A 21,789-nucleotide genomic window follows, 5' to 3' on the forward strand; every position below is an offset into this window, starting at 1 on the left:
TTATTCCCGTCATTCTTAGTTTAGCTAAATGGTATAGTCGTTGTGCTTTCGTAAATTCTCTCTGTCTCTACTCCGATTTCAGAGCATCTCGCCTGAGAGACCAGAGCGCAGAATAATGAATTTACGAGGCGCTCAACACCCGTTGAATATGACCAGTGTCAGTAAACATCGGGGGGAAAACACGTAATTAAATTGTTTCCAGCAGCACCAGAAAGCTCAAATCAACCCTACTCTGTCTGAGCGTCCAGCACTCCAGATTTAATTTAATAACACACCCAAAGTCTAACAATGTCTAACTAGTAATTTGTTACGCTAACTAGCTAGCAAGAGGTTGCATAGCAACAGCATCAACTTCCGGTAGAGAAGGCAACGAGCTGGTCGGTTACAGTATACTAAAATTAACTAATAGTATGTAGTATATAAATCATTAAGTATGTAGTATACAGTATACTAAAATGAACTAATAGTATGTAGTGTATAATCATTAAGTATGTAGTATACAGTATACTAAAATGAACTAATAGTATGTAGTATATCCTCATTAAGTATGTAGTATACAGTATACTAAAATGAACTAATAGTATGTAGTATATACTCATTAAGTATGTAATATACAGTGTTAGTATGGGTATTCAAACACAGCTCTAAACTCCTCTAACCCCTCATCTTGGCACACAAGACTGTCACCTCTAAACCAGAGACAATCACAGAAACTCTGACTGTTGTCTATGTTCACACCCTCAAATAGCACCCTCCTCCTTATATAATGTACTGCTTCGCCCTATTCCCTATGGAGTGCACTAATATGACCAGGGCCCATAGGGCTCTCTATGGGGAATAGGATGCCATTTGGGACAGCTTTGGCTGATCAGTAAAGGTCGAGGGTCATGCTCAGGGGGTTGCCATGGAGATAGAGGAATATGTAAAATTAAAACGGGACGGCCAAACCTACTCCTGGAGAGATACTACTGGCCGTGCAGGCTTTTACTCCGACCCTGCTCTAACACACCTGATTCTACTAATCAGTCTAATCAGAACCGTGACTGGCAGAATGAGGTGTGTTAGAGCAGGGCTGAAGCAAAAGCCTGCAGACCCAGTAGCTCTCTGGGAGGAGGGTTGATATCACCAAGACCACTTTGGGTTCATACGGCATCAACTAGCTTTCTGATTGGTTTACCGGCCATCAACTAGCTTTCTGATTGGTTACCTCACATATAAAGCTAATTTAATGCCATAAGCAGATTTCCGTTGTGTGTAGTTGTGATTTCAACTGTAATCTCAGTCCATGATTGGATCTTGGTCACCCCTTTTATATTCTTTGTCTGGTATTTTTTAACAGGTGTGTTATGATCCTAGCAGATGTGTATGTATAACAGGTGTGTATGTAACAGGTGTGTATGACTGATCACGGAACAGGTGTGTATGTGACAGGTGTGTATGAATGATCATGTAACAGGTGTGTATGCAACAGGTATCTTTGTAACAGGTGCGTGCGTATGCAACAGGTGCGTATGCAACAGGTGCGTATGTAACAGGTGTGTATGAATGATCACATAACAGGTGTATATGTAACAGGTGTGTATGTGACAGGTGTGTATGAATGATGTAACAGGTGTGTATGTAACAGGTATCTTTGTAACAGGTGTGTATGTAACAGGTATCTTTGTAACAGGTGTATATGTAACAGGTGTGTATGTAACAGGTGTGTATGTAACAGGTGTGTGTACAGTAAACTACCCAGAAACAGAATACTTTCTCTTTATCATGTTAAAACTCAAACAAGAGCACTATGGAACCATGTTAGGAACCAAAAACTATATTTAATTGGTCTAGGATCAGGATCAACACTGTTACTACCCATTCTACCATTAGGCTGGTACCCCACCTTTGTTACTATCCATTCTACCATTAGGTTGGTACCCCAACACTGTTACTATCCATTCTACCATTAGGTTGGTACCCCAACACTGTTACTATCCATTCTACCATTAGGTTGGTACCCCAACACTGTTACTATCCATTCTACCATTAGGTTGGTACCCCAACACTGTTACTATCCATTCTACCATTAGGTTGGTACCCCAACACTGTTACTATCCATTCTACCATTAGGTTGGTACCCCAACACTGTTACTATCCATTCTACCATTAGGTTGGTACCCCAACACTGTTACTATCCATTCTACCATTATGTTGGTACCCCAACACTGTTGATCTGAAGCTGTGAACAAAGACAGGGGTCAATCTCCCGAAGAAGGTTGATCATCCTGGAACACGACTCATTTCCTTTTCTCAACACCATGTCGATGATGTCACGTGCCTTCTCTGCCCTCTCAGCTATCACCTTCACTGACTCCATTTCCTCCTGGTTGATGACTGTGTGTTGCAGGAGTCTGTCCAGCAGACCATCCAGGACAGGTCCTGATACTCGTTTCACAAACTCTGTCCGTACAGAACGCAGCTGCTGCTCTGCAGAACCAGTCAGACTACTCTCAGCCGGACCTCCTGCCCCCAACACAGCACCTGAGAGAGTCAGGTTACAAAATAATTACATTTGTACATTTACATTTCAGTCATTTAGAAGCAGACTCCTAAAATAACAAGTCTTGAGAAAACATAATATTTTACAATAATGACCTGAACATATCACATATTCACATTTAGGTACGGTTTCACAGACATAGAAAAACAGACTGGGGCATTCAGAACCAGGCTAATCTACATCAACTCCTGGAGGAGATGTCATTGGGGCATTCAGAACCAGGCTAATCTACATCAAGTCCTGGAGGAGATGCCATTGGGGCATTCAGAACCAGGCTAATCTACATCAAGTCCTGGAGGAGATGTCATTGTTCTTGAAGACAGTATTTTATAATCAGGACTAGTCCAGGTCCTACAGTAAACCATGTTGACTGACCCTCAAGTCATTGGTTTGTATCTCTCATGTTTACTTACTAGTTGAATGGGTTTCAGTGATGAATTCATCTGAAAGAAACAAAAATATGTTTTATCACTCTAAATAGCATCTGTCAGAAAAAGTTATAATTGACATATTCTCCTACATTTTTGTAGAGTTTCTTTCCATACTATACTCTCATCATCACAGATTAACTCCATCTCAATCCCTGTAATTTCCATATCCACCTTGAAAAAGCTTGGTGTGGTGACTCTATGTATGAGATGAATCCTCTGGGGGGAGGAAGGGGGAGAGAGAGTGAGGGAGGGGGAGAGAGAGCAAGAGAGAGAGAGAGGTTAAACAAAAACATGGTTAAACATTAATTAAAAACACAACTCTAAATCTTCCGCCACAGTAACTAAATATAACAGCCTCTGAATAACCCACATACTCAAACAGATCAATGTTAACCATTTTGTAACAGGCAAACTCAACCCTCAATCTGGCTGTCAACATCCCCTCCAGCATTCCCACCACGTCCACAGACCCCTGTCCCCGAATACTGTTCTTTCATGTCTATCAAATTGATAATTTAGCTGCCCCCTGACACAAAGTTAAGTAAGAGAACTATACCCCTTCTACTAAACCTGTACTTTACGCCCATCCCCCCACCCCAAACTAGGCGCGAACCAGGGACGCTCTGCACACGTCAACAGTCACCCTCGAAGCATCGTTACCCATCGCTCCACAAAAGCCGTGGCCCTTGCAGAGCAAGGGGAACCACTACTTCAAGGTCTCAGAGCAAGTGACGTCACCGATTGAAATGCTATTAGCGCGCACCACTGCTAACTAGCTACCCATTTCACACCAGTTACACTCACCTCCCTTTTGACCTCCTCCTTTTTCGCAGCAACCAGTGATCCGGGTCACGGCACCAATGTAACAGTTTAACTTTAGACAATATATCAGTCCTGAAATTGGGCATCCCTGCCTGATGCCCCTTTGGATGGGGATGGGGCAGCTCAACCCACCCTCCCCATACACGAGGCCCCAGCAGACAGTAAACTCATCCAAGACAAAAAAAACATCCCCAAACCCAAAGGCTTTCATTGTTTTAAACATGGTGGTCCACACGGTCAAAAGCCTTCTCCTGATCCAAAGGAAGTAAACCCACATTCACATCAGACAGTTTACAAATGTCTAAAACATCTCTTATCAGAAACAAGTTCTCAACGATAGAGCGGTCAGGTCCACAGTACGACTGGTCCTTGTGGACCAACAGCCCCAGATATTCTTTCAACCTGTTTGAGAGACACTTAGATATTTTATATTCTGCACACAGCAATGCAACAAGTCGGCAGTTTTTTTAAAGGGCCAAATCCCCCTTTTTGCAACTATGAAAGCACAACACGTTGACAGGATACAGGAAGAGAATACTCACGACAAGATTCACACACCACTTCATAAAAATCCCCCCCAATAGACAGCTGGGGTAGCACCCCAGTGCTTATAGAACTCAGATGGTAAAACATTGATGCCAGGGGCTCCGGGGTCCATCTGAGTGAGCAACTTCAATTCAATAGATTTTATGTCCTGTTCAAGGGCCCTGATAGTCTCTTTAACTTAAATACTAGACAGAGCAGCATACTGTTGACAAGACACACGTATTTGGGCCTTCCCAACCACCCACCATTGTCTCAAGGATTCAAAATTCAAATTAATAACCCTCAATTTTTCCCAAAACACCAAAAACTTTCCCCAAAACATTGCGTCATGTAACATCTTCATGTTAAAATACCAATAAGGTGATGACCTTCATGGACATGACAAGTGAATATTAACAGTAACAATATGGTGATCAGAAAAACCCTCAGGAGTAATGTCACCTACTACAACCCTACTGCTACTACTACAGTAGTGATCAGATACATACAACCTGTTTAACCCTGCTGCACCAACACCACCTTCATTAAATACTACAGTAGAGCTCAGACACATACAACCTGTCTAACCTTGCTGCACCGACACCACCTTCATTAACTACTACAGTAGAGCTCAGATACATACAACCTGTCTAACCTTGCTGCACCGACACCACCTTCATTAACTACTACAGTAGAGCTCAGATACATACAACCTGTCTAACCTTGCTGCACCGACACCACCTTCATTCATTTTTAACCATGTGTACTGACTAACTTTTGCATTCTTTACACTCCACACATCAGAAAGCTCAAACTCAGTTAGTAGACCAGACAGACAAGAAGCCACGCTGTCTTAAGGTTTCCATTACTTGATCAAATACAGCAATAGGCTCTGTACCCTCATCAGGAGCAGAAACATTACAAAAAAAACATTGACCACTAAAACCTAACCCTTGACAATCTCTAGATACCAGTCACCCTTAAGCCTGAGGAAAACAAAATTGCCGTCCCAGCACTGAAAGTAGTACTATGACTGAGTATATCAAATCAAATGTATTTATAAAGCCCTTCGTACATCAGCTGGTATCCCAAAGCGCTGAACAGAAACACAGCCTAAAACCCCAAACAGCAGAACATGTGTAAAAGCTGCCCCTCCCACCATATTCCCCAGTCAACATCATTAGCATCATCATGTATGTCACGGTCGTCCTCCTCTTCATCTGAAGAGGAGAGGCGAGATGGATCGGAGGACCAAAATGCGGCGTGGTATGTGTTCATCATTAATTTTAATACAGAAAACGCTGAACACTGAAACCCTATACAAAAAACAATAAGCGAAAGAACTGTGAAGCTAAATGCAAACTGCGCTGAAACAAGCAATCAACATAGACAATCAGCCAACAAACAAACAGTGCAACCCAGGCTACCTAAGTATGATTCTCAATCAGAGACAACTAATGACACCTGCCTCTGATTGAGAACCATACTAGGCCGAAATCCCCAAATCATAGAAAATCAAACAAAGACTGCCCACCCAACTCACGCCCTGACCATACTAAATAAATACAAAACAAAGGAAATAAAGGTCAGAACGTGACATGTATCTCCTGTTGAAAAAGTCTGGTCCAGAAACCCATTTACCTAGATTGTCCATTGACTCATCACCAGCTGCTATCATATCAGAAATGTCCATATCCTTCTCCTGGTCCTCCTCAACTGAGGCCCCAGACACGTGACTCCCCTCTGCCACATCCCTCTCAACACTCCCCACTTGTACCGGGCATCTCCCCCACTGCCATCCCCATCTCCAGTGACATCCCCATGTGGGTTGTCATCACAACCAAAACCAGGACAATTCAACAAGAAATACAATATATCTAATTCTACCACTGAAAAAAAACAAAATCAGCGGCAAAAAGGAAAACCACCCAGAAAAGTGAACAAGAAAGAAACCACAGGCGATCTAACTCCAGACAACACTCACACTCGCTCATACAATACCCAGCATGCACCAAACACTGCCAGCATGAACAGAGAGAGAGAGAGAGATATGTGACTTTTGACTTAAATGTCAGATTCATGTTCTTAGTCTACTAAAACTGTACCGGTGGAGTGATGGAGGTAGAACAGGGAATGTTCAGTCTGAAGTAACTATTCAGTTTGAAGGACCGCTCTGGTCTTGTGATGGGAATCCTTTTAGACCCTTGAAACTTGGATTCCTGTTGTTCCACAGCCTGTGAAACGAGGCACGGAATACACAGCCAGTCAATGTATAGTCTGATTCAAACATGATTCAGAAAACTAGCAACACACTTATCTTCATGTAACAAGTGTCAACATAACTAACATAACGAACCAGTGGTGGAGTTTAAGGTCATCTCTATAATAATGAAACCTCACCTGTATCTGACCGGGGTCACTGGGGAACAGGTATAGGCGTTGAATTAGTTTTTCCTTTATCACTGTCAGATAGAGCATCAGCTCACAGTGGACATCTATGTTCCAAGACAGTAATCTCAGTATAACAGAGATAGCTGAGAACTTGGGATGGAGAATCTTAGCATGGAATCTGGTAACCTCATGCACTTCCTCTAAAGACACTCCATGTTCCTCTACATGAAGAATCTTCATCTCATTCCTCAGGGAAGGGTTGGTCCCTGAACAACACAATACAAAGGAGACAGAAAGACAAATATTGTATTATTCATCCAACTAAAACACAAAGAATATGCAGTACCAGATCACAGTAAACACAAACTCCCAGAATAGTTCATTCATTCAGGAAGTGAAACTCAGTTCAGAAAGAATACTATTTCTATATGGTTTTACCTAAACAGACACAGTGTGGCAGATGAACTTCCTCCAGTTCACCTAACTCCATAGTGATGTCCAGCAATGGACCACCTTGTGTGTACTGCATGTCTTTCAGAAGTTGACTGTAGGGTTCCCAGTTCCTGAAGTGATACTTCAGAATGACATCTCTCTCACACAGCCAGCGGAGCCCAGACACTGTGCACTCATAACTCCCTTTGGGTGTCCTGTGCCTTATGGCAACAACAAGATATGGTAGAGAGGGTCAATGGTCAAATGGAGAGGTTGGATAAGAAGACTATTCCCAAAGGTAATGGGGAAATACACTAGCAAGTGGAATGAAATGTTAAAAGTAGTTATTTTACCTGAACATTATAACTCCCTGGACAGTGGAAGTCAAGGGTTCAATCTGAAGCCAGTGTGTGGATTCCTGAACAAGGACAAGCATGTCAGTAATACATATGGGGCCTGTTTCCTGGACACAGATCAATGGAAGTTTCAATAGAAAGATCTTTAAGGTCCAGGACTAGACTTAATCTGTGTCTGGGAAACTGGCCCATTAAACCAAAGTAACTCATCTAATATTTTTATTCAATGTTACATGGAATGCTGGTATCCCAAAGTCCTGAACAGAAACCCAGCCTAAAACCCCAAACAGCAAAAAATGTGTAAAAGCTTCCCTTTCCAACATATTCCCCAGTCAACCTCATTAGGCGCGGGGACGGCAGAGTAGCCTAGTGGTTAGAGCGTTGGACTAGTAACCGGAAGGTTGCAAGCTCAAATCCCCGAGCTGATTTATCAATTAAACTGTCTAAAGACAAAATATGACAACAGCTAAAATCCTGCATGCCTACAAGCAGAACACAGGACTGTTACTAAAGCAGAACACAGGATTGTCTATATCCCAGTATGAATGGTTGGTCAGTACACATCTGGCTTTGAGACTGTGCCTGACTCCTGCAGGTATGTAAAAGTAAGAATTGACATTATGACTTACCACAACATGGTCACAAGTCTTACAGCTCTGAGGAATCCCTGAAGTCAAAAGTAGTTGGTTAAAATTGACAATGTAATAATGAATTCATAATTATTAAATAGACTTGTAATAAAAATGAATATAACTAAAAACTAAGCAACAGTCTCAGAATGTACACTCATTAGCATACCATAATCTGACATTAGTGTTATATGAATTAATGTTTGTGGAAGCAGGAAACAACATCGTTCTGGTCTGTGTTTTGTAGATGTTGGGGTCTGATTTCTGCTAGATCCTAGGATGATCTCTTCACTCTCTAACAGAGTGTCAGCCAAGAAGTTTAGCATCGTGTTACAAAGCTCTTAGTTGTTGCGGAAATCGGCCCACAATACCGTTTACTTTGTGCATCTACGTCATATCGCTGACAATACCTTTAAGTTTGTTTTGACCAAATAGATCATGATTGTGTTCCTTGCCTGGGAATCAACTGTAATGATTGCTTTCATCGTATTTGGATTTTAAAACAATTAAATTAGTTTACTCACATTTCTCAGGTCCAGACTTGATACAACACTCTCCACCATGGTCTCTGGTGTTGGTAAAGCAGAAGGATAGACTGATTAAACTAAATACAACTTATAAAGGCTTTATATAGCATGTGGCTATCTGCAAAATCACCTGATGTTTTGGAATCAAAACATTACTGCACGTAACGCGCCAATGTAAACTGAGATTTTTGGATATAAATATGCACATTATCGAACAAAACATACATGTATTGTGTAACATGATGTCCTATGAGTGTCATCTGATGAAGATCATCAAAGGTTAGTGATTCATTTTATCTATATTTCTGCTTTTTGTGACTCCTATCTTTGGCTGGGAAAATGGCTGCGTTTTTGTTTTTGTGATTTGGCTCTGACCTAACATATTTGAGACTGGGACAGAGGTTCACCTTCCAGCAGGACAATGACCCTAAGCTTACTGCTAAAGCAACACTCGAGTGGTTTAAGGGAAAACATTTAAATGTCTTGGAATGGTCTAGTCAAAGCCCAGACCTCAATCCAATTTAGAATCTGTGGTATGACTTAAAGATTACTGTACACCAGCAGGAACCCATCCAACTTGAAGGAGCTGGAGCAGTTTTGCCTTGAAGAATGGGCAAAAATCCCAGTGGCTAGATGTGCCAAGCTTATAGAGACATACCCCAAGAGACTTGCAGCTGTAATTGCTGCAAAAAAGTGGCTCTACAAAATATTGACTTTGGGGGGTGAATAGTCTCAAGCACAGTTTATTGTCTTATTTCTTGTTTGTTTCAAAATAAAAAATATTTTGCATCTTCAAAGTGATAGGCATGCTGTGTAAATCAAATTATACAACCACCCCCAAAATCTATTTTAATTCAAGGTTGTAAGGCAACAAAATAGGAAATGCCAAGGGGGATGAATACTTTTGCAAGGCACTGTACTTCTATGCTCGCTTCGAGTCAAATAACACTGAACCATGCATGAGCGCACCAGCTGTTCCAGAAGACTGATCATGCTCTCTGATGTAAGACCTTTAAAAGGTCAACATTCAGATGGATTACCAGTATGTGTACTACGAGCACATGCTTACCAACTGGAAAGTGTCTTAACTGACATTTTCAACCTCTCCCTGTCCGAGTCTGTAATACCAACATGTTTTAAGCAGACCACCATAGTTCTTGTGCCCACGAACACTAAGGTAACCTGCCAAAATGACTACCGACACGTAGCACTCAGGTCTGTAGCCATGACATGCTTTGAAAGACTGGTCATGGCTCACATCAACACCATTATCCCAGAAATCCTAGACCCCACTCCAATTTGCATACCGCCACAACAGATCATGCAATCTCTATTGCAATCCACACTGCCCTTTCCCACCTGGACAAAAGGAACTCACCATAGTGCCCTCAAAGCTAATCAATAAGCTAAGGTAAACACCTCCCTCTGCAACTGGATCCTGGACTTCCTGACGGGCCGCCCCCAGATGGTAAGGGTAGGTAACAATACTTCCGCCACGCTGATCCTCAATACAGGGGCCCCACAAGGGGTGCGTGCTCAGTCCCCTCCTGTACTCCCTGTTCACTCATGACTGCATAGCCAGGCATGACTCCAACACCATCATTAAGTTTACAAATGACACAACAGTGGTACTATTTGCACCCACCCCCCTTACACCGCTGCTACTCTCTGTCGTTATCATCTATGCATAGTCACTTTAATAACTCTACCTACATGTACATATTACCTCAACTACCCGGTTCCCCCACACATTGACTATTGGATGGAGGTCACTATTGTTATTTTACTGCTGATCTTTCATTACTTGTTCCTCTTATTTCTTATTCTTATCCATACGTTTTTTCCAACTGCATTGTTGGTTAAAGGGCTCGTAAGTAAGAATTTCGCTGTAAGGTTGTATTCAGCACATGTGAATAATGAAATTTTATTTGGAAATGAGTGAGTGAGACTGGCCTAACAGTGAGGATGTCCTATTTAATAGGTTCTGATGCCCTCTCGTGGTTAGAGTGAGACTGACATTACAGAGAGGAGAGCTAATCTAACTGTCTGAACATCCAACAGAACACATTAAAACACACCACTACTACGAATCTAACTGTCTGTAGGTCCAACAGAACACATTAAAACACACCACTACTACTAATCTAATTGTGGGAATGATTCCAGAGGAAAACAAATGATGAAACATTGCTATGACTCACCTCTGAATGTTTTGGTCATCTATCTGACACAGGGTCACTGAGGATGAGGAGGAGAAAACCCCAAACAGAAACCCAAATCCAGGATAGAGGGGTTCAGTGAATGTTGTCTGTCTTGTGTATAGGTGTTTCAGTGTACCAGAGGACACACTATAGATGGACAAAGTACCAGCTGGCCAGTCCAGATACACGCCAACTCTCATAGAATCAGGACGAGGGATGGATCTCCTACGGACTCCAGCTTGGAAAAAGTGATAATGACTGTCAGAGCAGACTAAACACCAGGACTCCTTATTGTGTCCAACGCTACTGTCATCTCCAGCTCCCTTCCTCATCATTCCTTTGTACACCACACCAAAGACAGTCATGCCATCATGCAGGTACCTATCCATCTCCACCTCCCAGTAATTACGAGATCCAGATAAGCCTTCTCTGCAGAGAACTTGGGGATGATAGTCAAATCTGTCTGGATGGTCTTCATAATGCTGCTTCTCTTCCACCAATGTCACCTTCCTGTTCCCCTCAGACAGTATCAGGTTTGGGTGTGCTGTATTTGGGTCCAGGGTGAGATGACAGGCATCTGTAGACAAAAGGAGAGTTTAATCAAACCACATCTTCATATAAAATGTTGTTTTGTAGGTACAGAACAAGTATTGATTAGTTACTATGCTACTATAGTTCTGAATATGCAGTTAATTAGGATTGAAGAGACTTACATTTCCTCAGCCCTGATTTCAGCCTGCACTCTCCACGATGATCCACACTGTAGGAGAAACAGGTTATTGACTGACAAAGACCTAATAAAGCAGTCAACATTTAAACCATATTGTTGTGTTCTGGTGCACTATCCCAGTTCATTACTATCCTACCTACTGCATACAGAACAGAGTGCATACAGAACAGAGTACAATTCATTACTAGAGACATACAGGTATTCTATCCTACCTACTACATACAGAACGGAGTACAATTCATTACTAGAGACATACAGGTATTCTATCCTACCTACTGCATACAGAACAGAGTACAATTCATTACTAGAGACATACAGGTATTCTATCCTACCTACTGCATACAGAACAGAGTACAATTCCAACAGGATATCAATCAGAGATGCAGAAGAAGAGTATTCATGTGGTGATGATGTATGCTGTGTTGGAGTGCTCAGCCTGCTGGGTAAACTTCCCCTTAATTCTACCATCATGTCCTCATGTTACTGACCCTACTACACTACATATGACACAACCGCTGCTCACATTATTGGGACCTTTTTTCTGACTTACTTCAGCTTCGTCAGTTTATATGTGGGATCCGCCAGAGCAGTTGAAAGCAGTCCCCCTGCAGAGTCTCCTGGGTGATTGTAGCTCAGGTCCAGCTCTTTCAGGTGGGAGAGGTTTGACCTCAGAGCTGAAGACAGAGCAGCACAGCCCTCCTCTGTGACCAGACAGCCAGACAGCCTACAGAGACACACAACAGCTGTCTAGGTTGATGTACTGGTGTCAATCATCTTATAGGACACCCATCCATTTGTCCATGACACAAACATTGTGATGAAACATTAGATGTTTTTGTTTTACTAAGCTCAGTACAGACCTGACTGAAACAGCTGTACTTACCGCAGTGTGTGTAGTTTACAGTCTGGATCCTCCAGTCCAGCAGACAGCAGTGTAACTCAGCTCAGTACAGACCTGACTGAAACAGCTGTACTTACCCCAGTGTGTGTAGTTTACAGTCTGGATCCTCCAGTCCAGCAGACAGCAGTGTAACTCCTGAGTCCTGCAGGTCATTGTCTCTCAGCTCCAGTTGTTTCAGTTGTGAGTTGGGTGAACTCAGGACTGAGGCCAGATCTGAACAGCAACCCTTTGTCAGACCACACTGACCTAGACTAGAGGGCAGAAGAGCACATGATTGACACATCTTTAAAACATCCACACAATAACTCATACTGAAGATATTTAACTCACACTAGTGTCTGTATGTTGCAGAGTGGACTGGTTAGTCCAACACAGAGCAGCTCCACTCCTCTGTCTCCCAGGTCATTGTAGCTGAGGTCCAGTTCTCTCAGGGGGGAGTTTGGTGTCTGCAGAGCTGAGGTCAGAGTCTCACAGGATTTATATGTGAGGTAACAGTCAGCCAGTCTGGAGAGAGGAGATATGTTGATTCACTGTTAAATATGCAAAGATTTAACAATAATGAGATGCATTAAGACAATAACAGAAGGACATGATTTACCAATGTTAAAAAAATACTTTTTACCCTTTTAATTATTTTATATATATTTAGTATACGTTTTTACAAGATGAGTGATGAGAAGAGAATCGTCCAGCTCATTGGGTCTCTCTCTACACCCCCTATATGCCATGTCATGAAATATGCAGACAGTATGTTTACATTGTAATACTTCTGACAGACAACTTCTATCTCCGCCCATAACTTTAGGAATTATAGCATTCCCAGAAAGCATGAATTATTGACTCATTGTTAGTTTTACACTTAAGACATGGCTCTGTCGTTGTGCTGTAGAATTTGTTAATTTTGTCTTGTGTAACAAATTCTATACATTACTTTATACTGGATTAACCATACATTTTTGCTGACTTTAATTTCATTAGTTATGTTCCAACATTCCCTCCATCTTGTGCCAATTTCAGTTATTTTTAAGTCTTGGTTCCAATAGTAAAACATTTTTTTTCTCTAAAAACACATACTAACTCACACAAGATATTTAACCTTAGTTTGATATATTTATCACGTTTGATGAATGTTTCAGCATATTTACCAAGATGTTAAAATAATGTTAAAAACCTAACACATACTAGCTACATACAAAATATATAAACACTATAAAAACAGTGGATACCGAAGATATTGAACTCACACTAGTGTCTGTATGTTGCAGAGTGGACTGGTTAGTCCAACACAGAGCAGCTCCACTCCTCTGTCTCCCAGGTCATTGTAGCTGAGGTCCAGTTCTCTCAGAGGGGAGTTTGGTGTCTGCAGAGCTGAGGCCAGAGTCTCACAGGATTCATATGTTAGTTCACAGTCAACCAGTCTGGAGAGAGGAGATATGTTGACACACTGTTAAATATGCAAAGATTTAAGAATAATGTTATTCATTAAGACAATAACAGGAGGAAATGATTAAACAATGTTAAAAACATACACATACTTACTATATACAAAATATATAAACACACAGTGGATACTGAAGATTACGGACATATTCAATCAATCCTTAACCCAGTCTGCTGTTCCCACATGCTTCAAGAGGGCCACCATTCTCCCTGTTCCCAAGAAAGCTAAGGTAACTGAGCTAAACGACTACCGCCCCGTAGCACTCACTTCCGTCATCATGAAGTGCTTTGAGAGACTAGTCAAGGACCATATCACCTCCACCCTTCCTGACACCGTTGACCCACTTCAATTTGCTTACCGCCCAAATAGGTCCACAGACGACGCAATCGCAACCACACTGCACACTGCCCTAACCCATCTGGACAAGAGGAATACCTATGTGAGAATGCTGTTCATCAACTACAGCTCAGCATTTAACACCATAGTACCCTCCAAACTCGTCACCAAGCTCGAGACCCTGGTTCTCGACCCCACCCTGTGCAACTGGGTACTGGACTTCCTGACGGGCCGATCCCAGGTGGTGAGGGTAGGCAACAACATCTCCCCAATAACCTCACACTCAACAAAACAAAGGAGATGATTGTGGACTTCAGGAAACAGCAGAGGCAGCACCCCCCTATCCACATCGATGGGACAGTATTGGAGAGGGTAGTAAGTTAAGTTCCTCTGCGTACACATCATGGACAAACTGAATTGGTCCACCCACACAGACAGCGTCGTGAAGAAGGCGTAGCAGCGCCTCTTCAACCTCAGGAGGCTGAAGAAATTTGGCTTGTCACCAAAAGCACTCACAAACTTCTACAGATGCACAATCGAGAGCATCCTGTCGGGCTGTATCACCGCCTGGTACGGCAACTGCTCCGCCCACAACCGTAAGGTTCTCCAGAGGGTAGTGAGGTCTGCACAACGCATCACCGGGGGCAAACTACCGGCCCTCCAGGACACCTACACAACCCGATGTCACAGGAAGGCCATTAAGATCATCAAGGACAACAACCACCCGAGCCACTGCCTGTTCACCCCGCTATCATCCAGAAGGCGAGGTCAGTACAGGTGCATCAAAGCAAGGACTGAGAGACTGAAAAACAGCTTCTATCTCAAGGCCATCAGACTGTTAAACAGCCACCACTAACATTGAGTGGCTGCTGCCAACACACTGACTCAACTCCAGCCACTTTAATAATGGGAATTGATGGAAATTGATGTAAAATATATCACTAGCCACTTTAAACAATGCTACTTAATATAATGCTTACATACCCTGCATTACTCATCTCATAAACTGTACTCGATACCATCTACTGCATCTTGCCTATGCCGTTCTGTACCATCACTCATTCATATATCTTTATGTACATATTCTTTATCCCTTTACACTTGTGTGTATAAGGTAGTAGTTTTGGAATTGTTAGGTTAGATTACTCATTGGTTATTACTGCATTGTCGGAACTAGAAGCACAAGCATTTCGCAACACTCGCATTAACATCTGCTAACCATGTGTTTGTGACAAATGCATTTGATTTGATTTGAGATATTGAACTCACACTAGTGTCTGTATGTTGCAGAGTGGACTGGTTAGTCCAACACAGAGCAGCTCCACTCCTCTGTCTCCCAGGTCATTGTTGCTGAGGTTCAGTTCTCTCAGGGGGGAGTTTGGTGTCTGCAGAGCTGAGGTCAGAGTCTCACAGGATTCATGTGTGATTTTACAGTCAACCAGTCTGGAGAGAGGAGATATGTCGATTAGAGGTCGGCCGATTAATTAAGTTTTCATAATCAGTAATCAGCAATTTTGGATGCCGATTATGGCTGATTAAATTGCAATCCATGAGGAGACTGCGTGGCAGGCTGACCACCTGTTACACAAGTGCAGCATCAAAAGGACCTTGTTGCTGCAAGGAGCCAAGGTAAGTTGCTAGCTAGCATTAACCTTACCTTATAAAAAACAATCTAACTACACATGGTTGATGATATTACTAGGTTAGGCGTTGCATATAATCAATGCGGTGCCTTATAATTTATCATCGAATCACAGCCTACTTCCCCAAACGGCTGATGATTTAACAAAAGCGCATTGCCGAAAAAAGCACAATTGTTGCACAAATGTACCATAAACATCAATGCCATTCTTAATCAATACACAGAAGTATATATATTTTTTAAACCTGCATATTTAGTTGAAAGAAATTCATGTTAGTGGGACATATTAACTAGGGAAATTGAGTCATTTCTCTTGCGTCAGGGTATATGCAGCAGTTTGGGCCGCCTAGCTCGTTGCGAACTGTGTGAAGACCATTTCTTCCTAACAAAGACCGGAATTAATTTGCCCAAGTTTTACATAATCATGACATAACATTGAAGGTTGAGCAAGGCAGCAGCAGGCTCGTAAACATTCATTCAAACAGCCCTTTACTCCGTTTCCCAGCATATTTAACTCACACTAGTGTCTGTATGTTGCAGAGTGGACTGGTTAGTCCGACACAGAGCAGCTCCACTCCTCTGTCTCCCAGGTCATTGTAGCTGAGGTCCAGTTCTCTCAGCGGGGAGTTTGGTGTCTGCAGAGCTGAGGCCAGAGTCTCACAGGATTTATATGTGAGTTTACAGCCATCCAATCTGGAGAGAGGAGATAATATGTTAGATATACAAATCCTTCATAATAATGATACTGTATACATCAACTCAATAACAGAACTTACAGTGCTCTCTTGCAAGTTTTCACTACGGGCAGCAACCTCTGATAACCTTTCTCTGATGTGTTGTATGTCTTCAGGTCAAACTCCTCCAGCACCTCCTCTGACATCAGTAACAGGTAGGCCAGGGCTGAACATTGGTCAGGTTTTAGTCTTGTTTCTGAAAGAGTTCCTGAATGCAGGGAGGTCTGCATGTCTTCAACAAGAGAGTTGGCACCAAGTTCATTCAGACAGTGGAACAAGTTGATGATCCTTTCTGGTGAGGATTCCTGGTTGATCTTGTCTGAAAGGTACCTGACTGTTCTCTCAACTGTTTCCTCATTGGTCTGTGTTGTACTTCCTGTCTGTGTCAGAAGGCCTCGTAACAGATTCTGATTGGACTCCAGTGAGAGACCCAGAAGGAAGCGGAGGAACAGGTCCAGGAGTCCATTCTCACTCTTCAAGGCCTGGTCCACTGCAGTCCTGTGTAAGTCAGACAACTGGAATGACTCTCTCTCTTCATCATCACTCGTGGGGGAGAAAACATTTTCCTTCTTGTCTAGACATGATTCTAAAGCATGCACTGCTGCTAGAAACTCCTGCATGCTCAGATGCACAAAGCTGTAGACCTTGTCTTGGTACAGCCCAGATTCTTCTTTAAAGATCTCTGTACACAATGCTGAGTACTCTGATGCCTCTGTGACATCAAGGCCACACTCTCTCAGGTCCTCCTCATAGAAGATCAGGTTGCCCTTCAGCAGCTGTTGGAAAGCCAGCTTGGCCAGTTTCAGGATCATCTCTTTGTCTGACTGAGACAGTTCCTTTGGGTTTGTCTCTGTGGCTTTGTTGTACTTCCTGTTCTTCACAATGATTTGGATGAGCATGAAGTGTAAGTACATCTGGGTCAGAGTTTTGGGGACTTCATCATTCTCTGCCTCTTTCAGTATCATCTCAAGGACAGTGGCTGATATCCAACAGAAGACTGGCATGTGGCACATGATGCGGAGGCTCCTTGATGTCTTCATGTGTTTGATGATTTCATTGGCCAGATTCTGATCTGGGATCTTCTTCCTGAAGTACTCCTCCTTCTGTGGATCATTGAACCCTCGTACCTCTGTCACCTGGTCAACACACTCAGGAGGGATCTGATTGGCTGCTGCAGGCCGTGTGGTTATCCAGAGGAGTGCAGAGGGAAGCAGATTCCCCTCGATGAGGTTTGTCAGCAGCACATCCACTGAGGTTGGCTTCGTGACATCACAGCACTTCTCAGTGTTTTTGAAGTCTAGAGAAAGTCGACACTCATCCAGACCATCAAAAATGAAAACAGTTTTGGTTTCACCATCTTCAATGCTGTCAATCTCTTTCAGCTCTGAGAAGTAGTGGGAAAGAAGTTGCATCAGACTGTATTGGTCCTTTTTCAGGTTCAGATCACGGAAAGGAAGAGGAAACATGAAATGAACGTCCTGATTTGCTTTTCCCTCTGCCCAGTCAAGGATGACCTTCTGCACAGAGACTGTTTTTCCAATGCCAGCGATTCCTTTGGTCAGCACAGTTCTGATTGGTTTGTCTTGTCCAGGTAAAGGCTTGAAGATGTCGTTGCATTTGATTTGTGTCTCTTGTGTGGTTTGTTTCTTGGATGCCATCTCTATCTGTCTAACCTCATGTTCATTATTGAGCCCTCCACTTCCACCCTCTGTGATGTAGAGGTCTGTGTAGATGTCCTTTAACAGACTTTGGTTTCCATGGTGTCCAATTCCTTCAGATATGTGTTGATACTTGTGTTTCAGTTTAGCCTTGATGTCTTGTTGGACTGTCAGCAGAGTTTGACCTGTAGGAAAACAATGAGAGTTGGGACTCATAAGTTAATGTGTGTGTTTTATAAGGGCCTTTGTACCGTTCTTTGTGATATTGTATGAAAAACAGTCTTACTTCTTCTGTCCAGAAGGTTGTGTGTGATCTTTAATGCATCCTCACTGTCCAAACTCTCCACTTCATTATTGTCATTTGGAAATGGTTCCTGGCTGAAAGCAGGTGGCTGATCACTCTTCATTGATACCAGGCTGGTTGTAGGTGACTCTGCTCTGGGCTTCTGGACACTGAACAAAACAGGGAGAGAGAACACCTCATCAATATCACATCAATACCTAATCTACTTCCTTTTAACAACTGTATAATGGAACTTCAAGAAGTTATGATGTTTCTTTTAAAGCTACAGTCTGCAATTGGTAAATCCATTTTTGGCCATTTAAATCAATGATATAGACCTCCATTTTATGTCATTTGTGAACACTTTTCTGTATATTTTACATGTAATCTCTTACCTCTTAGAACTGGTGTCTTGAGTCATTTTAGAGGCAGTGTTCTCCTCTCTCTCCCCAGGGAGACTCATTTTAGAGGCAGTGGTCCCCTCCTCTCTCTCCCCAGAGAGACTCATTTTAGAGGCAGTGGTCCCCTCCTCTCTCTCCCCAGAGAGACTCATTTTAGAGGCGGTGGTCCCCTCCTCTCTCCCCCCAGAGAGACTCATTTTAGAGGTGGTGGTCCCCTCCTCTCTCTCCCCAGAGAGACTCATTTTAGAGGCAGTGGTCCCCTCCTCTCTCCCCAGAGAGACTCATTTTAGAGGCAGTGGTCCCCTCCTCTCTCTCCCCAGAGAGACTGGTTTTAGATGTAAGTCACAGCTCACTCAGCTGCAATAAGAAATAGCAGAACAGTTAATATTTCTGAACATTGTTGAAGAACCATTAGCTTCTTATGGCTGAGATCCCGTTAACGGGATCGATATGACAATAGCCAGTGAAAGTGCAAGGCACCAAAAACAGAAATCTCATAATTCAAATTCCTCAGACATACAAGTATTTTACACCATGTTAAAGATCAACTTGTGAATCCCACCACGGTGTCCGATTTCAAAAAGGCTTTACGACGAAAGGTCTGCACCTAGTCACAGAAAAACACAGCCATTTCCTAACCAAGCAGAGGAGTCACAAAAAGCAGAAAGAGATCAAATTAATCACTAACCTTTGATGATCTTCATCAGATGACACTCATAGGACTTCATGTTATACAATGCATGTATGTTTTGTTCAACAAAGTTCATATTTATATCCAAAAATCTCAGTTTACATTGGCGCTATATGTTCAGTAATGAGCCACATCAATTTACAGAAATACTCATAATAAACATTGATAAAATATACAACTATTATACATGGAACTTTGGACAAACCTCTGCTTAATTTAACCGCGGTGTCAGATTTTTAAAAAATCTTTACGGAACAAGCACACCATGCAATAATCTGAGTACAGCGCTTAGAGACCAAAACAACCATACAGATATCCGCCATGTTGTGGAGTCAGCAGAAGTCAGAATAGTATTATAAATGTTCACTTACATTTGATGATCTTCATCAGAATGCACTCCCAGGAATCCCAGTTCTATAATAAATGTTTGATTTGTTAGCTAAAGTCCATTTATGTCCAAATACCTCCTTTTTTGCACGTTTAGTACACAATCCAAACTCACGATGCGCAGGCAAGTCCAGGCAAAAGTTCAGATGAGAAGTCATATTACAGTTTGTAGAAACATGTCAAACGAAGTATAGAATCCATGTTTAGGATGTTTTTATCATAAATCTTCAATAATGGTCCAACCGGAGAATTCCTTTGTCTGTAGAAATGCAATGGAACAGAGCTAACTCTCACGGGTGCACGCGAGACTGAGCTCGTGGCACTCTGCCAGACCCCTTACTCAATCAGCTCCCACCCCCCCCACCCCTTCACAGTAGAAGCATCAAACAAGGTTCTAAAGACTGTTGACATCTAGTGGAAGCCTTAGGAAATGCAATATGACCAAAATTCCACTAATATACATATATACATATATATACATATACATACACACACACACGATAGGCAAAGAGTTGAAAAACTACAAACCTCAGATTTCCCACTTCCTGGTTGGATTTTTTCTCTGGTTTTTGCCTGCCATATGAGTTCTGTTATACTCACAGACATGATTCAAACCGTTTTAGAAACTTCAGAGTGTTTTCTATCCAAATCTACAAATCATATGCATATATTACCAACTGGGCCTGAGTAGCGGGCAGTTTACTCTGGGCACCTTATTCATCCAAGCTACTCAAAACTGCTCCCAGCCATAAGAAATGTAACAACTCATTTACTGTCTGAGGTCAAAGAGTAAAATCACACTTTTTGTATTCAAACATACACAGTCCAATATGTTATTCATTTGATTTGACTTTGATCCCCATTAGCTGACTCCATAACAACAGCTAGTCTACCTGGTTGGATCCCCTGACTCCATAACAACAGCTAGTCCACCTGGTTGGATCCCCTGACTCCATAACAACAGCTAGTCCACCTGGTTGGAACCCCTGACTCCATAACAACAGCTAGTCCACCTGGTTGGATCCCCTGACTCCATAACAACAGCTAGTCCACCTGGTTGGATCCCCTGACTCCATAACAACAGCTAGTCTACCTGGTTGGATCCCCTGACTCCATAACAACAGCTAGTCTACCTGGTTGGATCCCCTGACTCCATAACAACAGCTAGTCTACCTGGTTGGATCCCCTGACTCCATAACAACAGCTAGTCTACCTGGTTGGATCCCCTGACTCCATAACAACAGCTAGTCTACCTGGTTGGATCCCCTGACTCCATAACAGCCCCGTTTTGGGGGGGAAATCCATTACAGCAAAGTACTTCATTAATTGTTAACCAGAAATTATTTGTTATTGATGCATTGGGTCTTTAAAGCTAGAATCCTTAGTTGCTGCATCCATTTTTGGACGTATAAATGAATGATAGATTCTTCAAGAATGAATCAGTATAACTTATACATTTCTCATGACCTCAGTTCCACTGTTGTCCTCCATCAGAACCCAAAATATAAGCTTGTTTAACTCCAATGCTAGTAAAAACACCATTTAATGTTGATATCATGTATGGTCAGTCCTAGCATCCTAGCTCCATCTATGAATTTAAAAACCCTTAGCCTACAATGGTCGCGCTCTCGCGGAAATCAAATTATCATAAAACAATCCCCATCGAAAAACGATTTTTTGCATGGGCTGCGTCTCAATCCACACCATCCGCCGATATCGCCCTTCAGCA

General features: G+C 42.4%; 1 protein-coding gene across 1 annotated transcript; it reads right to left on the minus strand.

Annotated features, from left to right (window-relative positions):
- Nucleotides 1–1,800: 1,800 nt before the first annotated feature.
- Nucleotides 1,801–20,098, minus strand: LOC110515420 (NACHT, LRR and PYD domains-containing protein 1 homolog). Its single transcript, XM_090209852.1, has 19 exons — nucleotides 20,045–20,098; nucleotides 18,977–19,339; nucleotides 18,585–18,751; nucleotides 16,683–18,483; nucleotides 16,426–16,599; nucleotides 13,732–13,905; nucleotides 12,565–12,738; nucleotides 12,137–12,310; nucleotides 11,570–11,616; nucleotides 10,857–11,433; nucleotides 8,653–8,696; nucleotides 8,129–8,166; nucleotides 7,497–7,561; nucleotides 7,150–7,364; nucleotides 6,721–6,977; nucleotides 6,426–6,554; nucleotides 3,063–3,189; nucleotides 2,956–2,985; nucleotides 1,801–2,523 (listed from the first exon to the last, which is right to left on the minus strand). The coding sequence occupies exons 2-19, from the start codon at nucleotides 19,222–19,224 to the stop codon at nucleotides 2,189–2,191; spliced, it is 4,776 nt and encodes a 1,591-aa protein (XP_090065978.1). The 5' UTR covers nucleotides 19,225–19,339; nucleotides 20,045–20,098; the 3' UTR covers nucleotides 1,801–2,188.
- Between the last annotated feature and the right edge of the window lie 1,691 nt (nucleotides 20,099–21,789).

The sequence above is a fragment of the Oncorhynchus mykiss genome, chromosome 19, assembly GCF_057628025.1.
Source record: "Oncorhynchus mykiss isolate SJ-2025 chromosome 19, ASM5762802v1, whole genome shotgun sequence".
NCBI classification, from domain to species: Eukaryota; Metazoa; Chordata; class Actinopteri; order Salmoniformes; family Salmonidae; genus Oncorhynchus; species Oncorhynchus mykiss.